The 21,851-nt window shown below is 29.5% G+C and overlaps 1 protein-coding gene across 3 annotated transcripts in view; it reads left to right on the top strand.

Moving 5' to 3' along the window:
• The window catches only part of LOC136976925 (dual specificity mitogen-activated protein kinase kinase 4-like), an 85,543-nt gene extending 65,508 nt beyond the window's left edge, over positions 1–20,035 (top strand). For all 3 annotated transcript variants that reach the window (XM_067272301.1, XM_067272300.1, XM_067272299.1), the window contains 6 exons: positions 1,146–1,197; positions 4,249–4,376; positions 5,132–5,206; positions 5,975–6,126; positions 9,080–9,125; positions 19,495–20,035. In XM_067272301.1, the coding sequence (XP_067128402.1) occupies positions 1,146–1,197; positions 4,249–4,376; positions 5,132–5,206; positions 5,975–6,126; positions 9,080–9,125; positions 19,495–19,587 (546 nt within the window). In that variant the 3' untranslated portion in view covers positions 19,588–20,035. The remainder of the gene's footprint in view (positions 1–1,145; positions 1,198–4,248; positions 4,377–5,131; positions 5,207–5,974; positions 6,127–9,079; positions 9,126–19,494) is intronic.
• The last annotated feature ends 1,816 nt before the right edge of the window (positions 20,036–21,851 follow it).

The following is a 21,851-nucleotide window of genomic DNA, read 5'->3' as shown; positions in this document are numbered from 1 at the left end:
TGGCTTTAAAATGTAACAAAAGATGTAGAGACAAGGCAATCATAAAATCGTTGTCTTCCGTCAGGATTCCCAACACCAGATAGGGATGAGGTTTGCGCCCTATCACATGTTTACGATATCGGTTTAAATAAGAGGGGTTTTACAATGATGAGTAGAGGAGTTGTGTCGAAGTGTCCAAGTCGTAGTGGAGTGAATAGTCCATACTTAATCAATCAAATAAGATTCAACAACTTAACAATAAAAGGTTTACTAATATAAAATATAGCAATAATGAGATACAATATAATGTTACAAATACAAGTTCACATGATTGAGCTTAATTGACTTCACCTCTATACTTGAGTATATTATTACTAAATCAAGAGTAGATTACTACTCCAAGAGATATATATTGATAAATAGAGAATACACTGTTAAACTTTTGAGAGAAAGAGTTTACAAGTATTAAAACGTATTACCTCGAATGTTGATCGGTTGATAGTCTTCTTCTGTAGCATTGATCTCGTAGAGGAGGATGATGAATTAGCAGGAACTATCTTCTTATTTGGCAGCACACAAAGTTAAAGCTGTAGGCTCTTCCAAGAGGTCATGGCTCGTTCGGAATATGATGACATGCGTATGGCAAGTTCAACTTCTGATGAACTGCCCCAAATGGTGGGAAAATTGCCCTTTTTATCCCAAATTCTGATCAATAGCAAATCTTGATTTTGGACTGCTAACGGGATGTGTGGGGACATGTAGAGGGGGTAAATAAACAGATGGATGTTAAAACAGGAGAGAATGTCTGGTGGGAAGGGAAGTTAATTTCCTTCTCTAGCTAAAAGTGACACTGTCTTCCTTTTTTGTAAACAACTTGAAAACATATGTTTTCCATGCTAATTAATTAAATAAATCTTGATTCTCACATATTAAAATTTTTTAATTATGGAAAATTATTGTGGCGTTATTTTTTAAATTAACAAATAATTATCTTCACTTTAAAACATCATTTATTTATGGTAAAAAAAAAATTGAAAATTGTTTTCTTGGTATAAATTGCATAATACTTGATTTTGGTAATTTTCATTTTTTGGATATTTTAATTATTATTTTAACTTTTTATTGTGTGAAAGAATTTTATTTTATAAAATTAATGTATTTTTCAGACTGTGAAAGCTTTAAATTACTTGAAGGAAAAATTAAATATTATACATAGAGGTGAGAAATTCATTATTGAAAAGTTATATATGTATAAGTTTTGTTATAATCTTATATTGAATTTTTGAGAAATAGTTATTACATATAGTAAATAAAAAAAATCATTTTGATATTTTTTTAGTAATGTATTAATATCTGATAATGTTTAAAGATAATGTAGGCATGAAAACATTTGGAATATTTATTAGTAATTAATGCATTTAATAAGAAAAATAATTTAAGATGAAAATTTAGTAATAAGTATAAAAGTATTAAAATGTGAAACTATATAAGCAGAAGAAAGATGCTGTTCTATCGTTTTAATTATTTTAATGGGACTATGCTGTTATAGATCTAATGTCATGCTATTGTTAGAATATAGAGGACAGTATCATCCTGATTTTCTTCATTTCAGTTTGATATTTTTTGTAATTTTACAGTAACTTTATGAATTAATCAGTACAGGTATACCTTGAGTTATGTCGTTCCCGATTATACGTCGTTTGTCAAAAAAGTATATGGAAAAGTAAAAATCAAGTTTAATTCAGTTTATTCGACTTTAAATCCGTCCGCCACAAACATTGAAGTTGTAATATCACTAGAAAAGCGTTGAAAGCACATAAAATCATATTAAAATATGTACATTTACAGTAAATGTTAATATAATCATCATAAATCCTAGAGAACAAAACATGAAAACATCTGTTTTTCTGTGTTGTCATCTTATTTAGCGGTCTTTAAGTGCTCATTATTGGTGTTTAGTTATGACGTAAGTCGAAACTACGACTTACGTTGTAACTACACAAGTAAATTCGACTTACGTCGCCTCTCCTGGAACCAATTATCGACGTAAGACGAGGTATACCTGTACAGTAAAACCTCAATCTAATAGACAAAATTTCTGATTTGAATGTCACATGTGAAAATTAACACTGTGTTAATTTTAAAATGCTTTTTTATATATAATTAAATTAACAGGTTTTTTTTTTTCTTCCCAAAACCAAGAGTCAAGGCTCTTAAGAACTTTATTTTTTGTTTAGTTAAATACAGTTAAAATGTATTTTCCAAAGCTGAATTAGCTGTAATTTCTTTGGGGTAGTATTGTAATATTAACTTTATCCAAAATAAGATTACAAATTTATTTTACACAATAAAACATGCATATCCACATATAAACGAAGAATTTTCATGTTTCTTTTGAAAGATTGATTCTGGATTTTCCGATCATTTTCCATTCTTAAGCTTGATGTTTTATTAATTAATGAATGTACCCTACTCTTAATGTAAATCGTTAATTTTTCTAAACTAAGATAAACTTTACAAAATATTCTAATGAATTGGAATCAGGAGAAATTTAGGTATTGTCCCATCACTAATAAATACATTAAAAAATAAACTCTAAATTTCAATTTTTTTCTTTTTTTTTTCTTTTTTGACACCACTCTGGCATCTTATCGCACTTGTTGTGCTTGCTTATTTATTTAAAACAGGATAAAACATTTTAATAATATTAGTAACTATATTGTGGCTAATTGATTATTTAAAGACTCCAAATTTATAAATAAACCATCTAGGAAAAACTTTCTTCCAAGATGGTTATCATCATGATAGTAGTTGCTCATTAATCCAGCAGTTGATGATCTGGCATCCTCTGAAAGTAGTCAATAATTCAAAATTGTCCAATGATAATCTGGCATGCTAATATTTTGCAAATTAGAATTTGAATGTGTGGCATGCTAAAGATCTGGACAATAACACATTAATTAGTACTTTTTCAAGTTTTTAAATGAATTTTAATATAGTATAGTAATGTGCTGTATGTTGATTATGGAGTGTGCCTAAACAAATCAGAAGTATACAGCAGGCATTGGTATAAAATGTATAATAATGTCTGCAATATTCAGATTACATATAACTTATTAAATTTTGTGAAAGTATAAAAATTACCAGCAATCTGCATCACTCTGGTATCAGATTGCTGCTGGTCATTTACAAAATATTGTCATCTTCTGAGCTTTTTTTGTTGATCTTGATCTTGATCTAAGAAGTATCAGCAACATTTTCATATTTTTCATTTTTATTATAAAAAATTTTTTATGGATGACGAAATAAAAATGTTATTACTCGAAAATTTGTTATAACGGGTCACGTTTGTTCAGTTGAGTACCGAGCGACTTTTTTCTAGAATTTGTGTTCAAATACCAAATTGTTTGAGTACTGTGATACTGCCATATTTCATTCATTTTACACATGATTGCTTACTTACAGTTAAAAAGTTTAATAACTCTTACCTAAAAATGTTTAAATAAACTACTAAATACAAAGATTAATCTATAAAAATAAAATACAGTGACAGTTTTAAGGGCTAAAGTCTGAAAGTAATGACGACACCTGGTTGATAGGAAAGTTAGTGCAATTTTTTCTTCCTTGTCCTATCAGTTTTTGTTGAAGTAAATCTGACAAAAAAGCACAAAATAATTTGAAAATGTCATTATTCTAAAATCCGTAGGCAAATTTGAGATGACATGCATGCTTACTTGAAAAAAAACGAAGATTACAGTTAAAAATGTGAAATTTTGTATAGAGGATTTTTAAAACTGCGTTAGAGCAAAACTTGAAGTCGTGCTGTATGGGGGATATCCCCAATTTTCAAACCATTTTAGATTGAAACCGTGTTATACAAGGGATACCTGTACTTGCATTTAAAAAACTTCCATAAATTATATTTGACATTATATCACATAATGTGCATGTTGACCACATTGATTTGCATTCATTTGAGAAAACAAACACTCCATTTATTCATTTAAGAAAAGACATTTATGTAATCTTACACATTATAACATATCATTTCAATAATATCAAACTGCAACTTTAATGTAAAATGGCTGTTATTGCTGATGCTCTCATTCATAATGATAAATTATTCTTTATATTTTTAATATAATAGTTGTATAAATGGGTATTGTATTCATAATACAGTAAATTACAAAATGAATTATTTAGAATATTTTGTGAATTTAGATGAAATGGGAAAGGTAAATAGATGATTTTTTTTTCTTTTCTTTTCAGATGTTAAACCAAGCAATATTCTTTTAGATCGTCGTGGGAATATTAAACTTTGTGATTTTGGAATAAGTGGGCAATTAGTTGATTCTATTGCGAAAACAAGGGATGCTGGTTGTCGTCCATATATGGCAGTAAGTAAAATCTATAATTAGAAATTACTGGGAATTTTATAAATGTAAATCAAAAATGTAATAAATGTTTTTGTTCAGTTAAATTTTTTATAATCATTAAATATTTAGGAGTATTTCTATAAGGAAAACAACTTTTAAATATTTTAATGAACATTATTTGCAAATTTTATAAAAGTATTCAATAGTAATTTAGAAAATATGTACAGAAAAGTTTTATTTCATGCTTCATTAGTCATGTGTTACCAATTGGTTCTATTTTGTAAATAAAATTTAAGGAATTGCAAATGAAACCATCTTGTCTTTTTGTTAACAAGTTGCCATATTGTTTTTAGTTAAATATTTTGTCATTTTTTTGAAATATGGAGTCTTATGTTTTAGGTCTTTTTTCTCTAATCTTATAAGAGACTTCATTTATTACTGTAAAGTGTAAGACAAAGATGGTTGTATTATTGTTTTCTTTTGTCTAAATTTGTCTGTACATTAGAGAACGTTTGGTTGCTTCAATAGTTTTATTATTAGTAATAAGGTGTGATTTGAGTTTTATTTATTATTACAATTTGTTTTATTTCTACTTAGAAAAAAAATTGCTGAATTATTTCTCACTAATTAAAATTAGTTTTGGCATTATATGTTACTAATTCTTAGAAAAGAATACATTTAGCAATAAAGTAATATTTCAATTTATATATATATATATATATAAAAATATAAAAATATAAATAAAAAAATAAAAATATATTTATATTTTTTTTTAGCCAGAACGAATTGATCCTGGTAGAGCGAGAGGATATGATGTACGATCTGATGTATGGAGTTTAGGAATTACTTTGGTATGTATAATGGCTATATCATAATATATAGTATATATATATTTGAAAAATGTCTTTAATTTATTTGTTAATATATTCTAGATGAATGGTAGTTTAGGCATCATAATTATAATTTAAAATTGATGGCAATATTTAAAGATGTTTTTTTATTTTTCTAATTATAGTTAGCATTTTTTATTTAAATTATATTTTGTAGAATTCTGTCGGATGGCAATTATTTTTAAAAAGTAAATTTGAAGACAAAGTCTGTTTAAAAAAGGAACCACCATTTATTCAATTTTAAACAGACTTTGTCTTCAAATTTATTTCTTATAAATTATATTTGTTATAGTAAAATTTTCAATATGAAAATTTAGGAATAAACAGAAAAATTTTTCTTTATTATTTTGTTTTGGTATTACATTATTTTTTAAACATAATTTTTAATTGCAGCATTCTTTCTGTTAACATTCCAAAAAGTTAATTTCATTTTTATTACAATGTATTAAAAGAAATTATTTGTTTGAGTATCTATCTAACCATGCATGGCCTTAATTGTATTATTATTATGGAACTTCTTTTTTATTAAAAATTCCTTCAGAGATCCAAACATGAAACTTCACTGATGCTGGGTTGGAGTTGTGTGATTGAGGTGATGAGTAATGTCAGATAAATTGTTGGTACAGTTATAAATTGTACCAACAGTTAATCTAACCATCAATAATAGTTAGTATCTAAACATATTACAAACTCTAATATGTGTTTAAAATTTCCTCATTTATTTTATAGATAGAAGTAGCTACAGGAAAATTTCCTTATCCTAAATGGAATAGTGTATTTGAACAATTAACACAAGTTGTCCAAGGTGATCCACCACAGTTAAGTCTTCAAGACAATGGAAATTCATTCACTTTAGAATTTGTAAATTTTGTTAATACATGGTATGTATATTTTAAGGTTAATCTTTTCAATATAACTTGCTAAACCTGTAACTTTGATAAAATAAAAATAACTGTTTAAGACTGCAATTAAATATAAATACAATAAAACCAAGCCAGAAATACGTGGTACTCTTTTGGAACAAGAAACTGGTTATTGCTTCAAAATGTAAATGTACTTATTTACCAATTTTCAATCTAGACATGATATTTACTGCATTCATTGAATGACCTTAAAATAAAAGGAAAAGGGTGCAGAAAATAAATATACATTTATGTATGTATACTCAAATGAAAAAAGAAAGTATACATATTCTCCAAGTGAAATTTCTTTGTTCTGTCCCACCAAGAATAGACTTTTAGATGCCATCTTGGATGTTTACTTGCTTGAATTTGACACACTCAAGCTCCCTCTGGGTTTGTCTTAGTCATACCATATTTTACGGACTATAAGACGCACTTTTTTCTTCGAAAAATTGCCTCCAAAATTCAGGTGCGTCTTATAGTCCGTAGCGTCTTATAGGTATTTTTGAAAAAAAAAAAAAAATTGCTTAAAAATTAAGGTGCGTCTTATAGTCTGTAGCGTCTTATAGTCCGTAAAATACGGTAATTAACATTGAAGTATTCAACATTTTTGGTAATATTAGTTTTGTTAAAAATATCAATGCATTAGGAAAGCAGAGCAACCTTTTCTCACTGCTTTAAAATTGATGTGGACAGGCCCAAAATGCAAATACAGAGCATAAATGCAGATGGAAATAAAAACAATATTTACTGAAGTTTGTCAAAATCAAATAGAGCAAGTTTCTTTTTATAAACTGAAAAATTTTTTTATTGAAGTTTAACCAATAGGAGTCATTCTAGTTATGAGTATCTTGATTCAAAAAATGGTGAAGACTTTTTCTCTGGCAAATGCAGAAATCAAAAGATGTTTAAATCTAAATTTATTGTAAGATTTATTTCATATATTAGAGATTACTTATTAAAGTTTATTAGTTTTTAAAATTTCAGTTTGTTGTTTCATATTAGCTCTTGTTGATCATATTAACTATAGTTTATGTATTAATGTATTGTTAGGCTTTAATCATGTATGCTATGTTTTTGAAACAATTTATGAACTCATTAGTATCAATTATGGTATTTTTTTCCACTAAACTATCCTTGCATAAAATCTATCATATAAGCAAAATAAACATTGATATTAAATAGAATGTGCTCAGCAAAAGATTATACGATAACCAAACACCTTTATCGTTGCTGAGAAAGTTTATTTAAAATGAACATTTTTGACCTATTCCATAGACCATTGTCGTGTTGAAAACGGACAATTGGAACATTTTCATTCCACAAGATTGAATACAAATATTTAAATTTCAAAAAAACTGACAACAGATTAAAAAATAACATACAAGTAATGTATAAAAAATATATATAATAAAAAACAAATAATAAAAGTAAACTCAGAAAAAATACTAAATATAACTATCAACTAATACTGCTTAGAACGTTAAATAAACGTGTAAATTATGAGTTCCTGGCAGACTTCTTAACAATATACTTCCAGGCTGATGGAAGGCCTTCCGTGTCCCTCGCATTTATACATGCCTCTTCTATTTTGCTCTTATTACAGTAGAGTCCCGAAAACTCTGCCTAATGTGGACCGAATGGTGGCCGAGTTTGTGAAAATGCCAGGTTATCGGGAATGGGGTTAAAAAAGAATAAGTACAAGTGTTTTCTCAAAAAATACTGTACTATACTTGTATGTATTGTTTGCTTGAGAATAAAACAGAATAAACTGCCCAAATACCCTTAAACAAAGGAAAAGTACATACTTTATGAAGGCATAGAGCCTTTACTACATGAAAATGAAAATTAATGAATACACAGTGTACAGTAATTTATCTGATAAGACAGACCTCAGAAAAATACTTATGAGGCATAAAGCTGTCTATAATGAAAATTAACCAGCCGACTTTGCAAAAACTGGCTACTTTTTTAAAAAGAAATGTGTAATGTCCTGTTGTCTTCCACACTACACTCTTTGTTTTTCTGCTTCATCACGAAGACAACGAAGGAACAGTAAGTCCATTACCGACGCACCTTGTTGTTGAAAATACCGAAGGGCAGTTTCGACAGCCTTTAGTTCCTCACTATGTGACGCTTTAGGAGCTTGTACGGTGGAGTCCTCAATGTCAACATATTCATCATTTTCCGGCATTTTTTCATTAACTGTGACAGCAGCAATAATTTCTGCATCGGACATAATGCACCAGACACGTGGTGGAGGTGTGGCCAAGTTATCTGGACTGCCGGGTTATCGAGTGCCAAGTTTTCGGGACTCTACTATATTACATGCCTCTTCTATTTTGCTCTTATATTTGCTGAGAAAGTTTATTTAAAACATTTGTTTTAAATAAAGTTTCTTGGCAACAATAAAGATGTTTGGTTATTGTATAAACATTGATAGTTGATTTCATTCCTTATGTTTTTGTTAAGTCATTCAATTCAATGCTTATTTAAGTTTTCATCTTTGACAGTTTTAACTAATGAGAATTAATAACAGAGGTATAATGCATATAGCTTTTTGTTCATGTCTCACAGAATCTTTTGGAGAAAAAAGATTTAACAGTAATGCCAGAATAAATACAATTTTCATACTTCTACAACTTTGTCTTGCTCCATCAAGGCCAAAAAAATATATCAACTTTTCTGTCATATATTATAGCTTAAATTCATTGAAATAACAAGCTTAGGAATTCTTAAAATTTTTTGCAGTTTGAAAATAAATTCTAATATATCAAGTAACATTTAAAATAATGAATAAATAAATGTGTTGTAAATTGATATTTTTAATTCTAATGTTAGTTTAGATTAAAGTAAATGCTAATTAATATTTAATTTGGTTAATTTATTGTTATTCTCATGTATATAATAAATATGAAATTTTTATAAATAGCTTGATCAAAGAAGAACAGAATAGGCCTAAGTACAAAAAACTATTGGTAAGATAAATGCTTACTTTATTTATTTTTTTAATATTTTATACAGAAAATATTTATAGTTAATGCTTAAACTAAATGCTAAAAAATCCTCAAACATTGAATATTTTTATTTAGAATTAAAATATTCAATTTTTTGTGTAGAATAAGGCAATGTCTTAGATTTTAAGGACACTATGCTATTATTTATTTATAAGTATATTTTAGATTTCAATTATCCTATTCTGAATCTGTTTCTTAAATATAGCATTATACAATATTTATAGAATTATATCATTTTATATTAATTAAAAAGAAAATTGGCATCTTTTAACTGTTTCATAATTGCCATTATGCTTTTGCAATATATGTAATTATATTAATTGTTAAAATTTATCATTTAAAATAATGCTTACCATAATGGATGACACTGCCTCTGGGGGATTATCTAAATTGCAACAGGGAACACTGGCAATGGATCAGGGCATTTTTCACTTATTTCAGATTGATCTTTGATGATTTGTAAGTTTTATTGACTAAATAATGAAAACTTTCATTTGGATGAAAGTTTTAATTATTTAATTATGATTAAGTATGCAATTAATTGTTGCTGTTTTGAATTTAATTCTTTTTCATGGTGAAGTGCAAGCCAACATTCTGAAAGATTTTTATAGGTTAATTAATGTAGTGAGTTCTGGGAATGAGTTTATGGTACAAAAAAGAAATAGGCAGGACAAGTTTGGAAATGACAGATTTAAAATATCAACATATGAAGAATGAACATAAATCTTGATATGTTTTTATACAATGCATGCATTCTATAAAAACACTTGCAAGAACATTTTATTGGAAACATTAAATTTTACAATTAAACAATTCAGCTTTCTTTTAATTTTTATTTTAATCATATATCCTGGACTGATCATCTGAAAAATTCCTTGATTTAATCTGGGCAAGTCAAAAAACCTTAAATCCCCAGAGTGACAGGCTATTGTTTTAACTGTTCTGTCTATTTGGTTGCTTTTTGCAATATTAATATAACAATTATCATAGTAATATGAAAAGAGTTTCTCCTGTTTTATCTTTTTATCTATTGTAATCTTTGTTTGTATCATTTTTAGCTTCTTACAGAAATGAAAAAAACAATACATTTGTTTTATAATTACCATATATTCTCATTCAGTGTTTTCATTGATATTTTTTTTATTATATAATATAATATATAGAATTTTCTTTCGTAATGACATATTTATTTGTGTAGTGGTGTAGAGCTTTTGCTAAAATTAATAAAAACACATACTTTATAAATATTGTTTTAATATTTTGAATTCATTTATTCTTTGAGATTTATTAAAGTATATTTATTATATGTTTGATCACATCAGCAGCTACTGTACATTAGAAATTGAATTTTGAAAGAAATAGAAAAAATTTTAATAAATTTGTTTAATGAAGATTTCTGAGTAGAAATTATCTGATATAAGAATTAATGGATATTTCTTATCCATTTAAATTTTCTGAGTATGTTCTCTGTATGTTTAAATCTGTTTTCTTTAAAACAGATACATGATATATTGTCTTATTGAATGGACATATCTAGGAATAACTGTTCTTTGTTATATGTACAGTACAGTACAATTGAAGCGTGCAATGCCATAAGGTTGTAAATGCCAAAAAACAAATTTTTCAGGAGAGAGAAAAAACACTTTTTCTAATGAACAAAGTTTAATCAAATGCTAGAAAAATTATTTTAACAATTTACACTTTGGAATAAAACATTGGGTTTAATTTCAAACACCTAAGTATGATAGTAAGGAAACAAAAAAAGTTTAAAAACAGGGTTAGAGCCATAACGTTGTAAATGCCAAAATTGTGCAAGTGCATAAAGTTGTAAATGCCAAAAACGATTGCAGTCATAAAATTAATGTTTCTACAGCTGAAAAACAGTTTTGAATACCAAAAACTTACATTTAAATTATTAAACACAATTTACAAATTCAATATCAATTTTAACATTAAAAACTGACAATAATCTATTAATGACTTGAACTGGGCTGTAATCTTTATCAATAAGGTATTAATTTAGTGTAATAAAAGTTAAAACGTATTTAAAAACTTCAAATTTGAAAGATTAATGGAAGTCCAAATATCATTTTGAAATATCAAATAATAAAGTGACAGGTTAACTATTAATAAACTGGCATTTAGTTATCCGGTTCTGCTAGCATCTCCTTGAAATAGGTTTGTGCTATTGGATTTAAAAATGGTATCATTTTACCAATGTCAGGTTTCTTCTTTTGAGTAATCCCAAAATGGGAGCGAGCAAGAGGAAGTGGAAGATTTTTGAAATCATCAATGCTAACTCCATCTTTCAGCACATTAAGCCCAGTGCACCATCTTGCTGCTTTACCTCCATCTTTAGCAATCATAACTTTACCAAAGTTATTTGATGAGAGTCTAATTTGGGATGCTGTTGAGATTCCCAGGTCTTTTGTATTCAAAAATGCGTGGGCAATTGATTTAAAGTCATGAAATTTCTCAAATACGATGCAGGTAAAAGGGTTTTTGGTCCCTGCACTTTTAATGATGTCCACAAGATCCTTTAGTGTGTAGGCTTTGCATTTTTTCCTCCGTTTTTCAATTAGAGCAAAGTCTCGATCGCAGCTGAGAAATGTGTGACCCTTTACAGGGTATTTATGTGTTATTTCTGAAAATACATTATTGGCCAATAACACCAGATACATGGCTATCACGTATTGATTTTTGTTTTGACCAACACCATTGTCTGTCCACAAAGTCAGCTTCTTTCGGTCACCAATAGCAGCCTCAGTAGTAATATAATGGTATATACAGGATGATATTTCCAAAGACCCTCTTCCTCCAAAATTCTCACTCCACAAACACATGCATCCTTTCTCTTTAATTGAATCGTGAATTCCAAGGTTGTAGCATGCCAATTGTTGAGCATAATACATTTCAGTGTGTGTTAATTGTGGTATATACATTTGCTGCTGCAAGTCAAAAGATATAACATACGAATCTGAGGTTTTAGCATTTTTTGTGTCATCAGACATGTCTTTTGTGGTTACTTCAGCTCTGTAATGATGTAATTCCAGTTCTGTTTTTGCTGATGCATCACCAGCTTTTATTCGTACATCAAGGCGGTCACAAGTTGAGCAAGTGTCCATGCGAGGTCTTTGAAAAGACAGATTGAATTTGGTCAGGAAAATTTCATTGTACCATTGTCGAGTAACTGGGGCTTTGCTCCCAGCATACTGTTGACAATATTTCTCAAGGAAGGCTCTATACATTCTGCTAACATTGAGATCAGGTGATAAGTACATTTTATCTGTACTTTTGGCTCGAGCATAATGACTTTCTTCACTTGGAAAACTCTTAATGTGCTCAATTATTTTTTCCGTCCACAACTGCTTTTCAGTACATTTTCGCTGGCCTCCTCTTTGATCAGTAGCATCCATTTTTCCTTCCAAAATCTTTTCTCTAATCAACTGAATTCTTCTTGCAGTAACCCCGAATGTATTACACAAAGTCTTAAGACAAACTCTTATTTCACTTCCACCGGGAAGAAGCAAATGATAACTGAAAGAGTGTTGCCTTCTACTTCCAGAAGGATGGTGGTACTTCCCATATCGTCTCCTTTTTATCATCTGGGGATGAACAAGTCTTTGAAGATAACTCTGTTGCTTATTGTAGTCAGCCAGTTCATAAAATTGTTGGAAGAGTTCCTGACGGTAAGCCAACGTTACGTTTTTGCAAGCGAAGGAACACTTGCATGTCACCTGTAACGTAAACAAAAAGTTTGACAAACTTGTTGGAAACAGTCATATACAAGTTGTTCACCCATGCATAGACACAATAACTATCCATATCTTGCAAATCTCAAATCTACGTCTATATTTTTGAAGTATTAAGTCTTTTACTTACCCCTGTTGGTGGATCCTTTCTCGGATTAACTTTCTGTGATATGGGAGAAATGTACTCTAAGCCACTATTTTTTTGTTTCTTTCGAATGTTCTTCTTCCATTTTTCTGCACATTTCTTTCTTCTTTTAGGTATTTCATACTTTAAGGAATTCATTTCACTCGTAAAAAACTCACTGCGTTACAAATTGGAATAACAAAATGATGTAAAAGTAAACCGTAACATTTTACGCGCCAAAAGTCACGTGGCTTGCGCTTTGGCGCTTAAAACGTTATGGCTTGCACATAACGTCATCTTCAAAATATAGCCACTTAGAGCGCCACAATCGCCACAATATTTTTTTGTAGGAAAAAACATTGCATTTAAAATTCATTTCTTCAATAAAACGAATTTTGAGAAAAATGGCATTTACAACCTTATGGCATTGCACGCTTCAATTGTTTTAAATTATTATTAAAATTTAGTTGTTTTAAATTCTTCTAAAATATAATATTTATTATTACACTGATATATATGAACATTTAAAATCTTTTTGTTTTAATTTATGATGCTCCCTCTCACTGCTAGTCAAATTGTTTTTGCAAATAAAACTATTTGTTTGCATGCATACATTCGTCAAATTGCAAAAGGAGTTCCCACAGCTCCAAGCAACATTTGCTGGTGGCAATTTAAATGCCCATTTACCAGTAAGCTGTGTTAATGACCACCCACCCCTCTCATTTTCAGTATGTTGAGCATTATTCTCTCATCATTAAGGTGCAAATTATGTCATTTCACATGATCAGTAGTTTGTTAGTAACTACTAGAGATGTCGATAGTTACCTACAGTTTTTGTTAGGTTTTAGCCTGCCAACATTGTGGTGCAGTTCAAATCAGTAATCATTTGAACAGAAAAGTCTAGCATTCGTGTCTGCTGATGTAAATAAAAAGAATGTGACAATAAACTTAATATTGTATTGTAAAGACTAATATATTTAGTAGCTTCTATTCTCATAACTCTTAACATATGAGGCTGCTACAGGTAACGAGTGCTATACAGAAGTTAAATTCAGCTTAATGCCTCTGAGTAGACCTAAAGCCTGGACTCCACATTACCTGAAAACAGAAACTCAGAAACGGAACTGAAACATACAGCGTTTTCATTTCAGTTCTGTTTTCGTTTTACCTTGACGCTACTAGCATCGAAATGAACTTTACGTGGAAATGCGCCATCTGTTGATCAGTTCTGTAATTGTCGTAGAGTCGAACATGGATGACGCTACGGATTTCGTTATGCTTTCTCTGCATTTATCAACAACGAAATTGTTAATAATCTTTGAATTATTTACATTTTTTGTCGTGCAGACATCTGTATTTTCTAAATTCTTCGATGAATAATTCCAAATCTATTTGTTTCTTCGTCCTTTTCGCTACACTTTCCGCCATTACGACAACAAACTACACGTGACTACGCGTCACAAATCCTTGCGTTTTTATTGGTTGCAGCACGACAGAAGCGCAGAACGAAAACGGAAAAGTTAAATAATTTTTAACTCTGCTTTCAGTCTTGTTTCTGTCCAACTGAACGTTCCAAAACTGAAAGTTTCGTCAGTTTGGCTTTCCATTTTACGATTACGTCGCGGATTCCGGTAATGTGGAGTCCAGGCTTAACTCTGCTTTCAGTCTTGTTTCTGTCCAACTGAACATTCCAAAACTGAAAGTTTCGTCAGTTTGGCTTTCCATTTTACGATTACGTCGCGGATTCCGGTAATGTGGAGTCCAGGCTTAAATGATAGATACATTGAATTAAAGAATATAAGACAGAAATTTTCTGATCTTAAAATGTTTCCCATTTTAGCAAAACTTCAAAAAAGAAAAGCCTTCTATATGATTATAACTTACCAAATAAATAAATAAAAGTTTGCCTATTTGAACATTCTCAGAATCTAGTCAAAGTAATCTGCACTCAAAAGAGCATTATTATTTATTAAATTATAATTTTATGATCTGAAAACCAAAATGTTAAATTCACATCATTGTTTCTAAAAATATTTCTGACCTCCCTCAATTATTCACTGTCCTTTTTGTTAAGCTTTGGATTGGTTTATTACCAAGCAGAATTAAAGAAGTTTTGGTCAGTTATTATTTTTTCCGTTTTATTACATTAATTTCAACCACAACATTATTCATAAAAGTTTTAATAAATTATATAAATCTATAAATATCAGGTCAGTCCATAAGTTCATGCGTATTTTTATCTATAAAAAAAGCAGCAAAAAATTTTAATTAAATTTTATTTCAATCTATAATGTATTCACCATTATTTTGTACAATTTCTTGCCATCTTGATGGTGAATACATCATTTTTATGGTGAATACATCATTTTTATGGTGAATACATCATTTTTAATCCCGTCGTCGTATCACTGGGAGCAATAACTGGCAAATATGGTGGATGAGATCAAATTTCCCAGTTGTAGCTTTCAAGTTTCTGTACAGTTATTTTTGCAGCGTGTGGTCTGGCATTGTTATGCTGCAAGAGAACCTGCTTTCTGTTCACTAACGACAGTTCGATTTTTTTCTCAATTTCTCATTTAAACGCTCTAATTGCTCACAATACATTTGAGCTGTAATTGTTTGATTAGGTTCTAACAGCTCAAAGTGAATTACACCTGACATATCCCACCAAACAGACAAAAGAATTTTTTTTGGATGCAACCCACCTTTTGCAGTCGGTTTTGGCTGCTTGTCGCAATCCATCCGATCCATCCATTGTCTTTTTCTCGTCACATTATTATAGAGGATCCATTTTTCGTCTCCAGTAACCAGCCTACCAAGAAAAGGTTCTAAAGCAATACGGGATAAAAGAGACGTGCAGATGTTTACACGTTGGTGTCGGTTAGCTATTGACAGCTCATGTGGTATCCATTTTCCTAGCTTTGAAACTATTCTGATTTGTTGTAGGTGTTTATGAACAGTTCCGTGGGATGAATTTAAACGTTCCACAATTTTATAAACTGTTAAAGATGGTTCTGCATCAACTAATGCAGAGAGAGCATCATCATCAAAGTCAACGGGTCTTCCAGTACGAGCCTTATCCTCCACACTAAAATCATTGTTTCTAAATCTTTCAAACCACTTCTGTGCAGTCCTTGCACTAATTACAATTTGGTTATGTACAGTATTTATTTTTTTGGCTGCATTTGTAGCATTCTCACCACTTAAAAATAAAAAGTATAAACATGTCTTTTATATTTGTCGGTTTCTTCCATTTTAACGAAAATAAACTGAAATGTTCACAATTCTTAACAGTATTATATGAATGAGATCCAATTTAACACTTAAGTGTAAAAATTATCACATTATACTGACATTTTTAAGAGCAAAACAAGATTTTTCTCAAGGTCATAAAAATGTGCATGGACTTATGGACTGACCTGATAGTTAAGTCATTGTTTATTTTTTTTAATAATAAAGATTTTCCTTCATTTTGAAATCTCTATTGTAACAGATGCATCTTTAAAGTAGAAAAATATTTTAACTTAATACGGCGGTTGATCGGTTAACAAACATAATCCGTTCCAAGACTTTGTTTGCTGTCCGAATTGTTCGTTGACTGATCATCGATTTATCATAGGTTTTTATGGGAATTTGATTAATTCATTCTGGAGACTCCAAAAAATAAAAAATATATACTTTCTTACTACATTTATTTATATGTAATAATAAAAATGCATATATACACAGTCTTGCATTTTTATTAGTCAGGTTTTTTCCATTTGTGGGGATTAAAGAATCTGTCAAATGTTGATTGCTTTTCTCTCTTCAGGATTTTACAGAAGTAATTGATTATTCCATCACCCACTGTATTATGAAAAAGTTTGTTGTTTCATGGAAACAGCAACTTGTGCACATGATCCCACCAAGAATCCATAATTTTCTTTAATGGCATCCTTATTCCATCTCACATGAATGTTTCAATTAATACATTCAACAAGATTATTAAATTAAGCCCAGTTTAATGAACCAAATTTAAAATACAAAAAACTAGCAGATGAGCCCGGCATTGTCCAGGCAAAAAATAACAATAAAGGTTAAGATTATTAGATTATTTTGTACTTCTAATCTTCTATTGTTATATTATAGTCAGTTGAAAGCTAAGAATTGCCAGAGTCTGTGCGCACAGACTCTGGCAATTCCTAGCTTTGCCGGTGCTCGATACGCTGACACAGACTGTCCATTTTTTCAGTAGCAGCAGCAGTGTCACTCTGTGGTATAAATAATAAATTTGTATCAATAATAAGTTTATATTACAAATAAAAATAAAAATATACTGAATTATACTGTAAAAATATAAAATAAATATGAAATAATTTATATTGTTAATTTAAATAATAGCTAGGGGCACCCGTAGTGTCCATTTTTGGCATACCGTGACAGAAACCATCCGGTTTTTCGATTTTATATAGATTAGTATAAATCATTGACAATTGATGTCATCTCAAAACAAAACTACAATACTTTCAAGAATTTTATAATTATAAGAAAAGAAAAAATTTGCAGTTAATTTATAATAAAAATAATCATTATTAAACATTATAACTATAAAATTAAAGATGATAAATTTTGTAGTTGTGTTGTTTTCCATAGAAATGTATGTTTAATGGAATTTTTATGCCAATGAATTGTTGAGATTATCTTCTTTATATTTGGCATATTTTGAAAAAAAATATGGTTAAAGTTGTCTGAATTTGACTAACATTTTCCACAACTAATTAGTCAAACTTAAAGAATTCTTCCTGCACTGGGTGCCTTTTTATTCATCATTTATTATTATTATTAATCATCAAAAATTGATACTAATTTAACATTGTTTGTTGATAGTATTCAGATTATAGTACATAGAACTCATATGATTTTTATAGTATTATTTTGAAAATTATTTATATTAAATATAAGAGATTTACCAGATTCTCCATGTTAAATCTGATTAGTGAAGTAAAAAAAAGTTGAACTAAATTGTTTTTAAGGAAGATGGAGATTTAAATTTTTAAATTAAATCAGTTGTTACCACTTAATGTAATCATTAAAAAAATTCCTATTATCTATCTTCAATTTAAAATTTTTCAATAATCAAATTAAAATCTGACCTTAGAATCCTGTGGAAGTCTGGTTAGTTGGCCTGATTTATCATATAATTTAGACCAGGGTTGTCCAACCTTTTTTCCTAATGGACCAAGTAAAAATTTACATATACCGTATTTACTCGCATATAAGACAAGGTTTTTATTCACTTATCACATGTTCAAATTCCTAGGTTGTCCTATACGCGCGAGTGAAGGATTGTTTGCGTTTTTGCAAATAATTTTTATGAACCATGTATTCACATTTTTTACCAGATGTTTACCCTCTTATGTTTAAAAACAGAAGTATTTTATCTGGGTCATTTGAATCGTTCTTGTGTATTGTCAGGAGTAAAGATGAATAGCAATAGGAAAAGCAAAGCTTTGGAATTGAATTTCAGATTGAAATTCCAAAATCACACAGGAGCACAGTATAAGTTTTAACCCATTCCCAGGTGAAAACGGATGATTGTTCGGAAAAACTCGTAAGTGTAATCGACAGAGAGTGGATTCGACAATAAAAGGTTCCCGATTGTCCAGCTTTACATGAACAAATTATGTTGTCGATTTTACAAGATTTTTCCTTAAAGTTTAAAATGCCAGTAATTTTTGCAAGACAATGTGTGCATTTACATGCATTTGATATTTTACTTGTGATTAAACAAAACAAAATTAAATTGTATTAATAAAACTAATTTTTTTTATTTTGATGTTTAAAGTCACACCTCATCCTATATGCGAGTAAATACGGTATTCGGCGGGCCACAAAGGTAATTTATATAAATATATGCTTTTAAAAAGTTCAAAATGTGACTATCTAATTTTGATAACAAATATATATAAGTACAAAAAATACTGTATTATTGACAGTAAAAACAAATTATACTCACATAAAATAGATATAAATTCAATGCGAGTTTTGACATCACCTTTCTTTTATAATATTGTCAATATCTGCATTTATGGTCCTAGTCTTAATTTTAAGAATGTTAGTTAAATGGGAATCACTCAAGCTATTTCTTTCGGCAGTTTTGATGTTTTTTCATGCACGAAAAGAATTGTTCAGAACCATATGTTATGCATGTCGAGTAATACAGGTTTCTAGTAACAATTACATCATTGTGAGTATATCCAGTCAAAGTGTATCCAGTTTACGACATACTTTACCAAGATAAATGAAAATGTACCTAAAGAATGTAGGGTGCAGTGGGTGCATAAAAATATTAAGTGGACTGTGGGTTGGACATCCCTGATTTAGACTTTATTAAATGACAAATATAAAGAGAAAAAAAATCTTTAAAACTATAATTTGAATTTAATTAAATATATACTTTTTTTTTTATTTTCAGGAACATCCTTTCATAATCCGTTCGGAAAGGGAGACTGTTGACGTTTCTGGTTATATAAATAGTGTGCTAGATAAAATGGGCAGGAGCAGCTAAATATAGTAAAATTTTAACAGAAATTATCAGAAGAAATGAATTACGGTGTAATCAAATCACTTGCAACCCGAGCAATTGCACTTACACCAATGTTTTATAGTGATGTGTAAAATCGAACTGATTCAGTCACACACGAGACGTGTAGTAACTGGTTCACTAGTGAGATACCATTTATCAACATATATGGACCTAAACGAAACTATTATCTAATATAATTAAATTGAAAAATTTTAAAAAAACATATTTGAGGTCATTATCATCTTAAAATCACCCAACAGAAACCAAGAATGGCATTACTACGTTGCTCGAAAGAAATTCCGAAAATTTTCAACTCTGTCGGCCCTTCTATATTCGATGGTAGGATTGGAAGAAGTTTGGGTGAATAAAGAGATATAGCTTTATGTAATATTTTATTATGAAAAAAATAAGATAACACATATCCAAGTAATTATTTTTCTTTCGAATGCGTTTCCCGGTTTTTTAGAACTACGGAAAAAATTCCTTCTTTTCTCTCTCTCTCTCTTACGTAACGGCTGCAATTATTTTTACTATTTCTGTCAAAGTTGTGCCAAAGTATAAATAATTTACATAATGCTTTAAAAGTAATTTTTAAAATAATTGAGAAAACATGTAAAAAATGTGTACGGCTTTTAATATCTATGTTACCACAGTTTTTAATCATGAACTAAAACAGTTTTTTTTTTTTTAAAGTTTGTTTAAAGAATTCTGCTGTTGTTTTGTGAACATTAGTTTTATCTTGAATTGTAAAACATTATTATTATTTTGGCAAAGCAAAGCAGATTTGTATAAATATAGATAAAAGTTACAATACTGTTAAAGAACTGCAATCATTCAAATGCAAAATTTTGCACATAATTCAATATGGATGTTTTAAAAAAATGATTTCATCCTAAAATATATTTGATCATCATCATAATTAAAAAAAATAATAAAAGTGAATTAAAATTTGAAAAAATGTTCATAAATATTAAAGCTAATGTTATAAAAAATATCTTTTATCTTGTAATATTGATAAAATTTATTTATTTACACAATTGTAAAAAATTTATTTTATAACCTTTAAAGCACCATTCACTTACACAATATATATATAAGCTTATATACAAATACACACAAAATTGTATCAAATTGTTATTAAATTGAAATAGTATATTATTTGATATAAGTATCATTTCAATAAGTAAATTATTTTTTAGTTTTTTTCTCCCGTTAAAGATAATTTAATTTTATAAAAAATAAGTAGTTTGAGCTTGGTCCAGACTCATTATAATTTACCATAGGCAGTATTGTTTGTGGCTTTATCCTGTAATAATTGATCACTAAACACTCGTTACAGATGTACCCGAGCTATTGCAGGTTGGATACGGCCGTAACGGGCATAATTGTGTTCGGTAAGAGTCTTATTGTACCGGTGTCTTACGTTGATAATTAGTAGTCAGTAACATATACAAGTTTTAAAATATGAATTCTAAAATTATACAAGGAATAGGTGGGGAAGTAGTAGCCCGATAATATAAAATGATATGTAATAACATACAACAATCCAATACACTAGTAGTACCAAACGATCTGTCTGATCCTTTATCAGGCTATATTAAGGCCAATCAATAATCAGATACAAAAGCAATTTGGCTTAGAGGTAAGTGGTTAAGTTACGACCTCTTGCCGAATTACTTTGTATCCAATTTTCATCATAATTAGTCTTAATATAGCCCAGTAAAAAACCCAGCTGATCATTTGGTACTCTGCAGTAAAATGATAAAATTCACAACAGCAAAATTAAAATTGTGAGTTAATAAAGTGTACTTTTACTTACACAGTGGCTAAAAAGTCACTTGCCAAATATGGGTAATGTATTCTGGGGAACACTGTTGTTAGTCTGTACTTCTTTGAAAGTAATGTGAACCAACACGCTGTGGAAATATGCTGAATTTCCCGGAAGACTTACCTCCGAGTCAATGACAGGAACTTTGGTTCCAGCAGGATGTGTGCTGTTGCACCATCTTGCTGGAACCAAACCTGTGGTGCAACAGCACATCTTATCTGTTTGGGGGGAAATTAATGCAATGTTTTCAGGATGTCGGATTGATTGCAGTGGCTTATCATCACGGCCCTCCCGCTCGTCTAATTCATATGGATTTCTTCCTATGGGGCCGTTTGAAGAAACGCGTCTTCCAGACACCGCCTTCCTCCCTCGACGAGTCGAAGGACAGAATCGATACCGCCTTCACGACATTTTACGC

The sequence above is a fragment of the Centruroides vittatus genome, unplaced genomic scaffold, assembly GCF_030686945.1.
Source record: "Centruroides vittatus isolate TY-2023 unplaced genomic scaffold, ASM3068694v2 contig_436, whole genome shotgun sequence".
Lineage (NCBI taxonomy): Eukaryota > Metazoa > Arthropoda > Arachnida > Scorpiones > Buthidae > Centruroides > Centruroides vittatus.
This window is presented reverse-complemented; position numbering and strand designations above follow the sequence as displayed.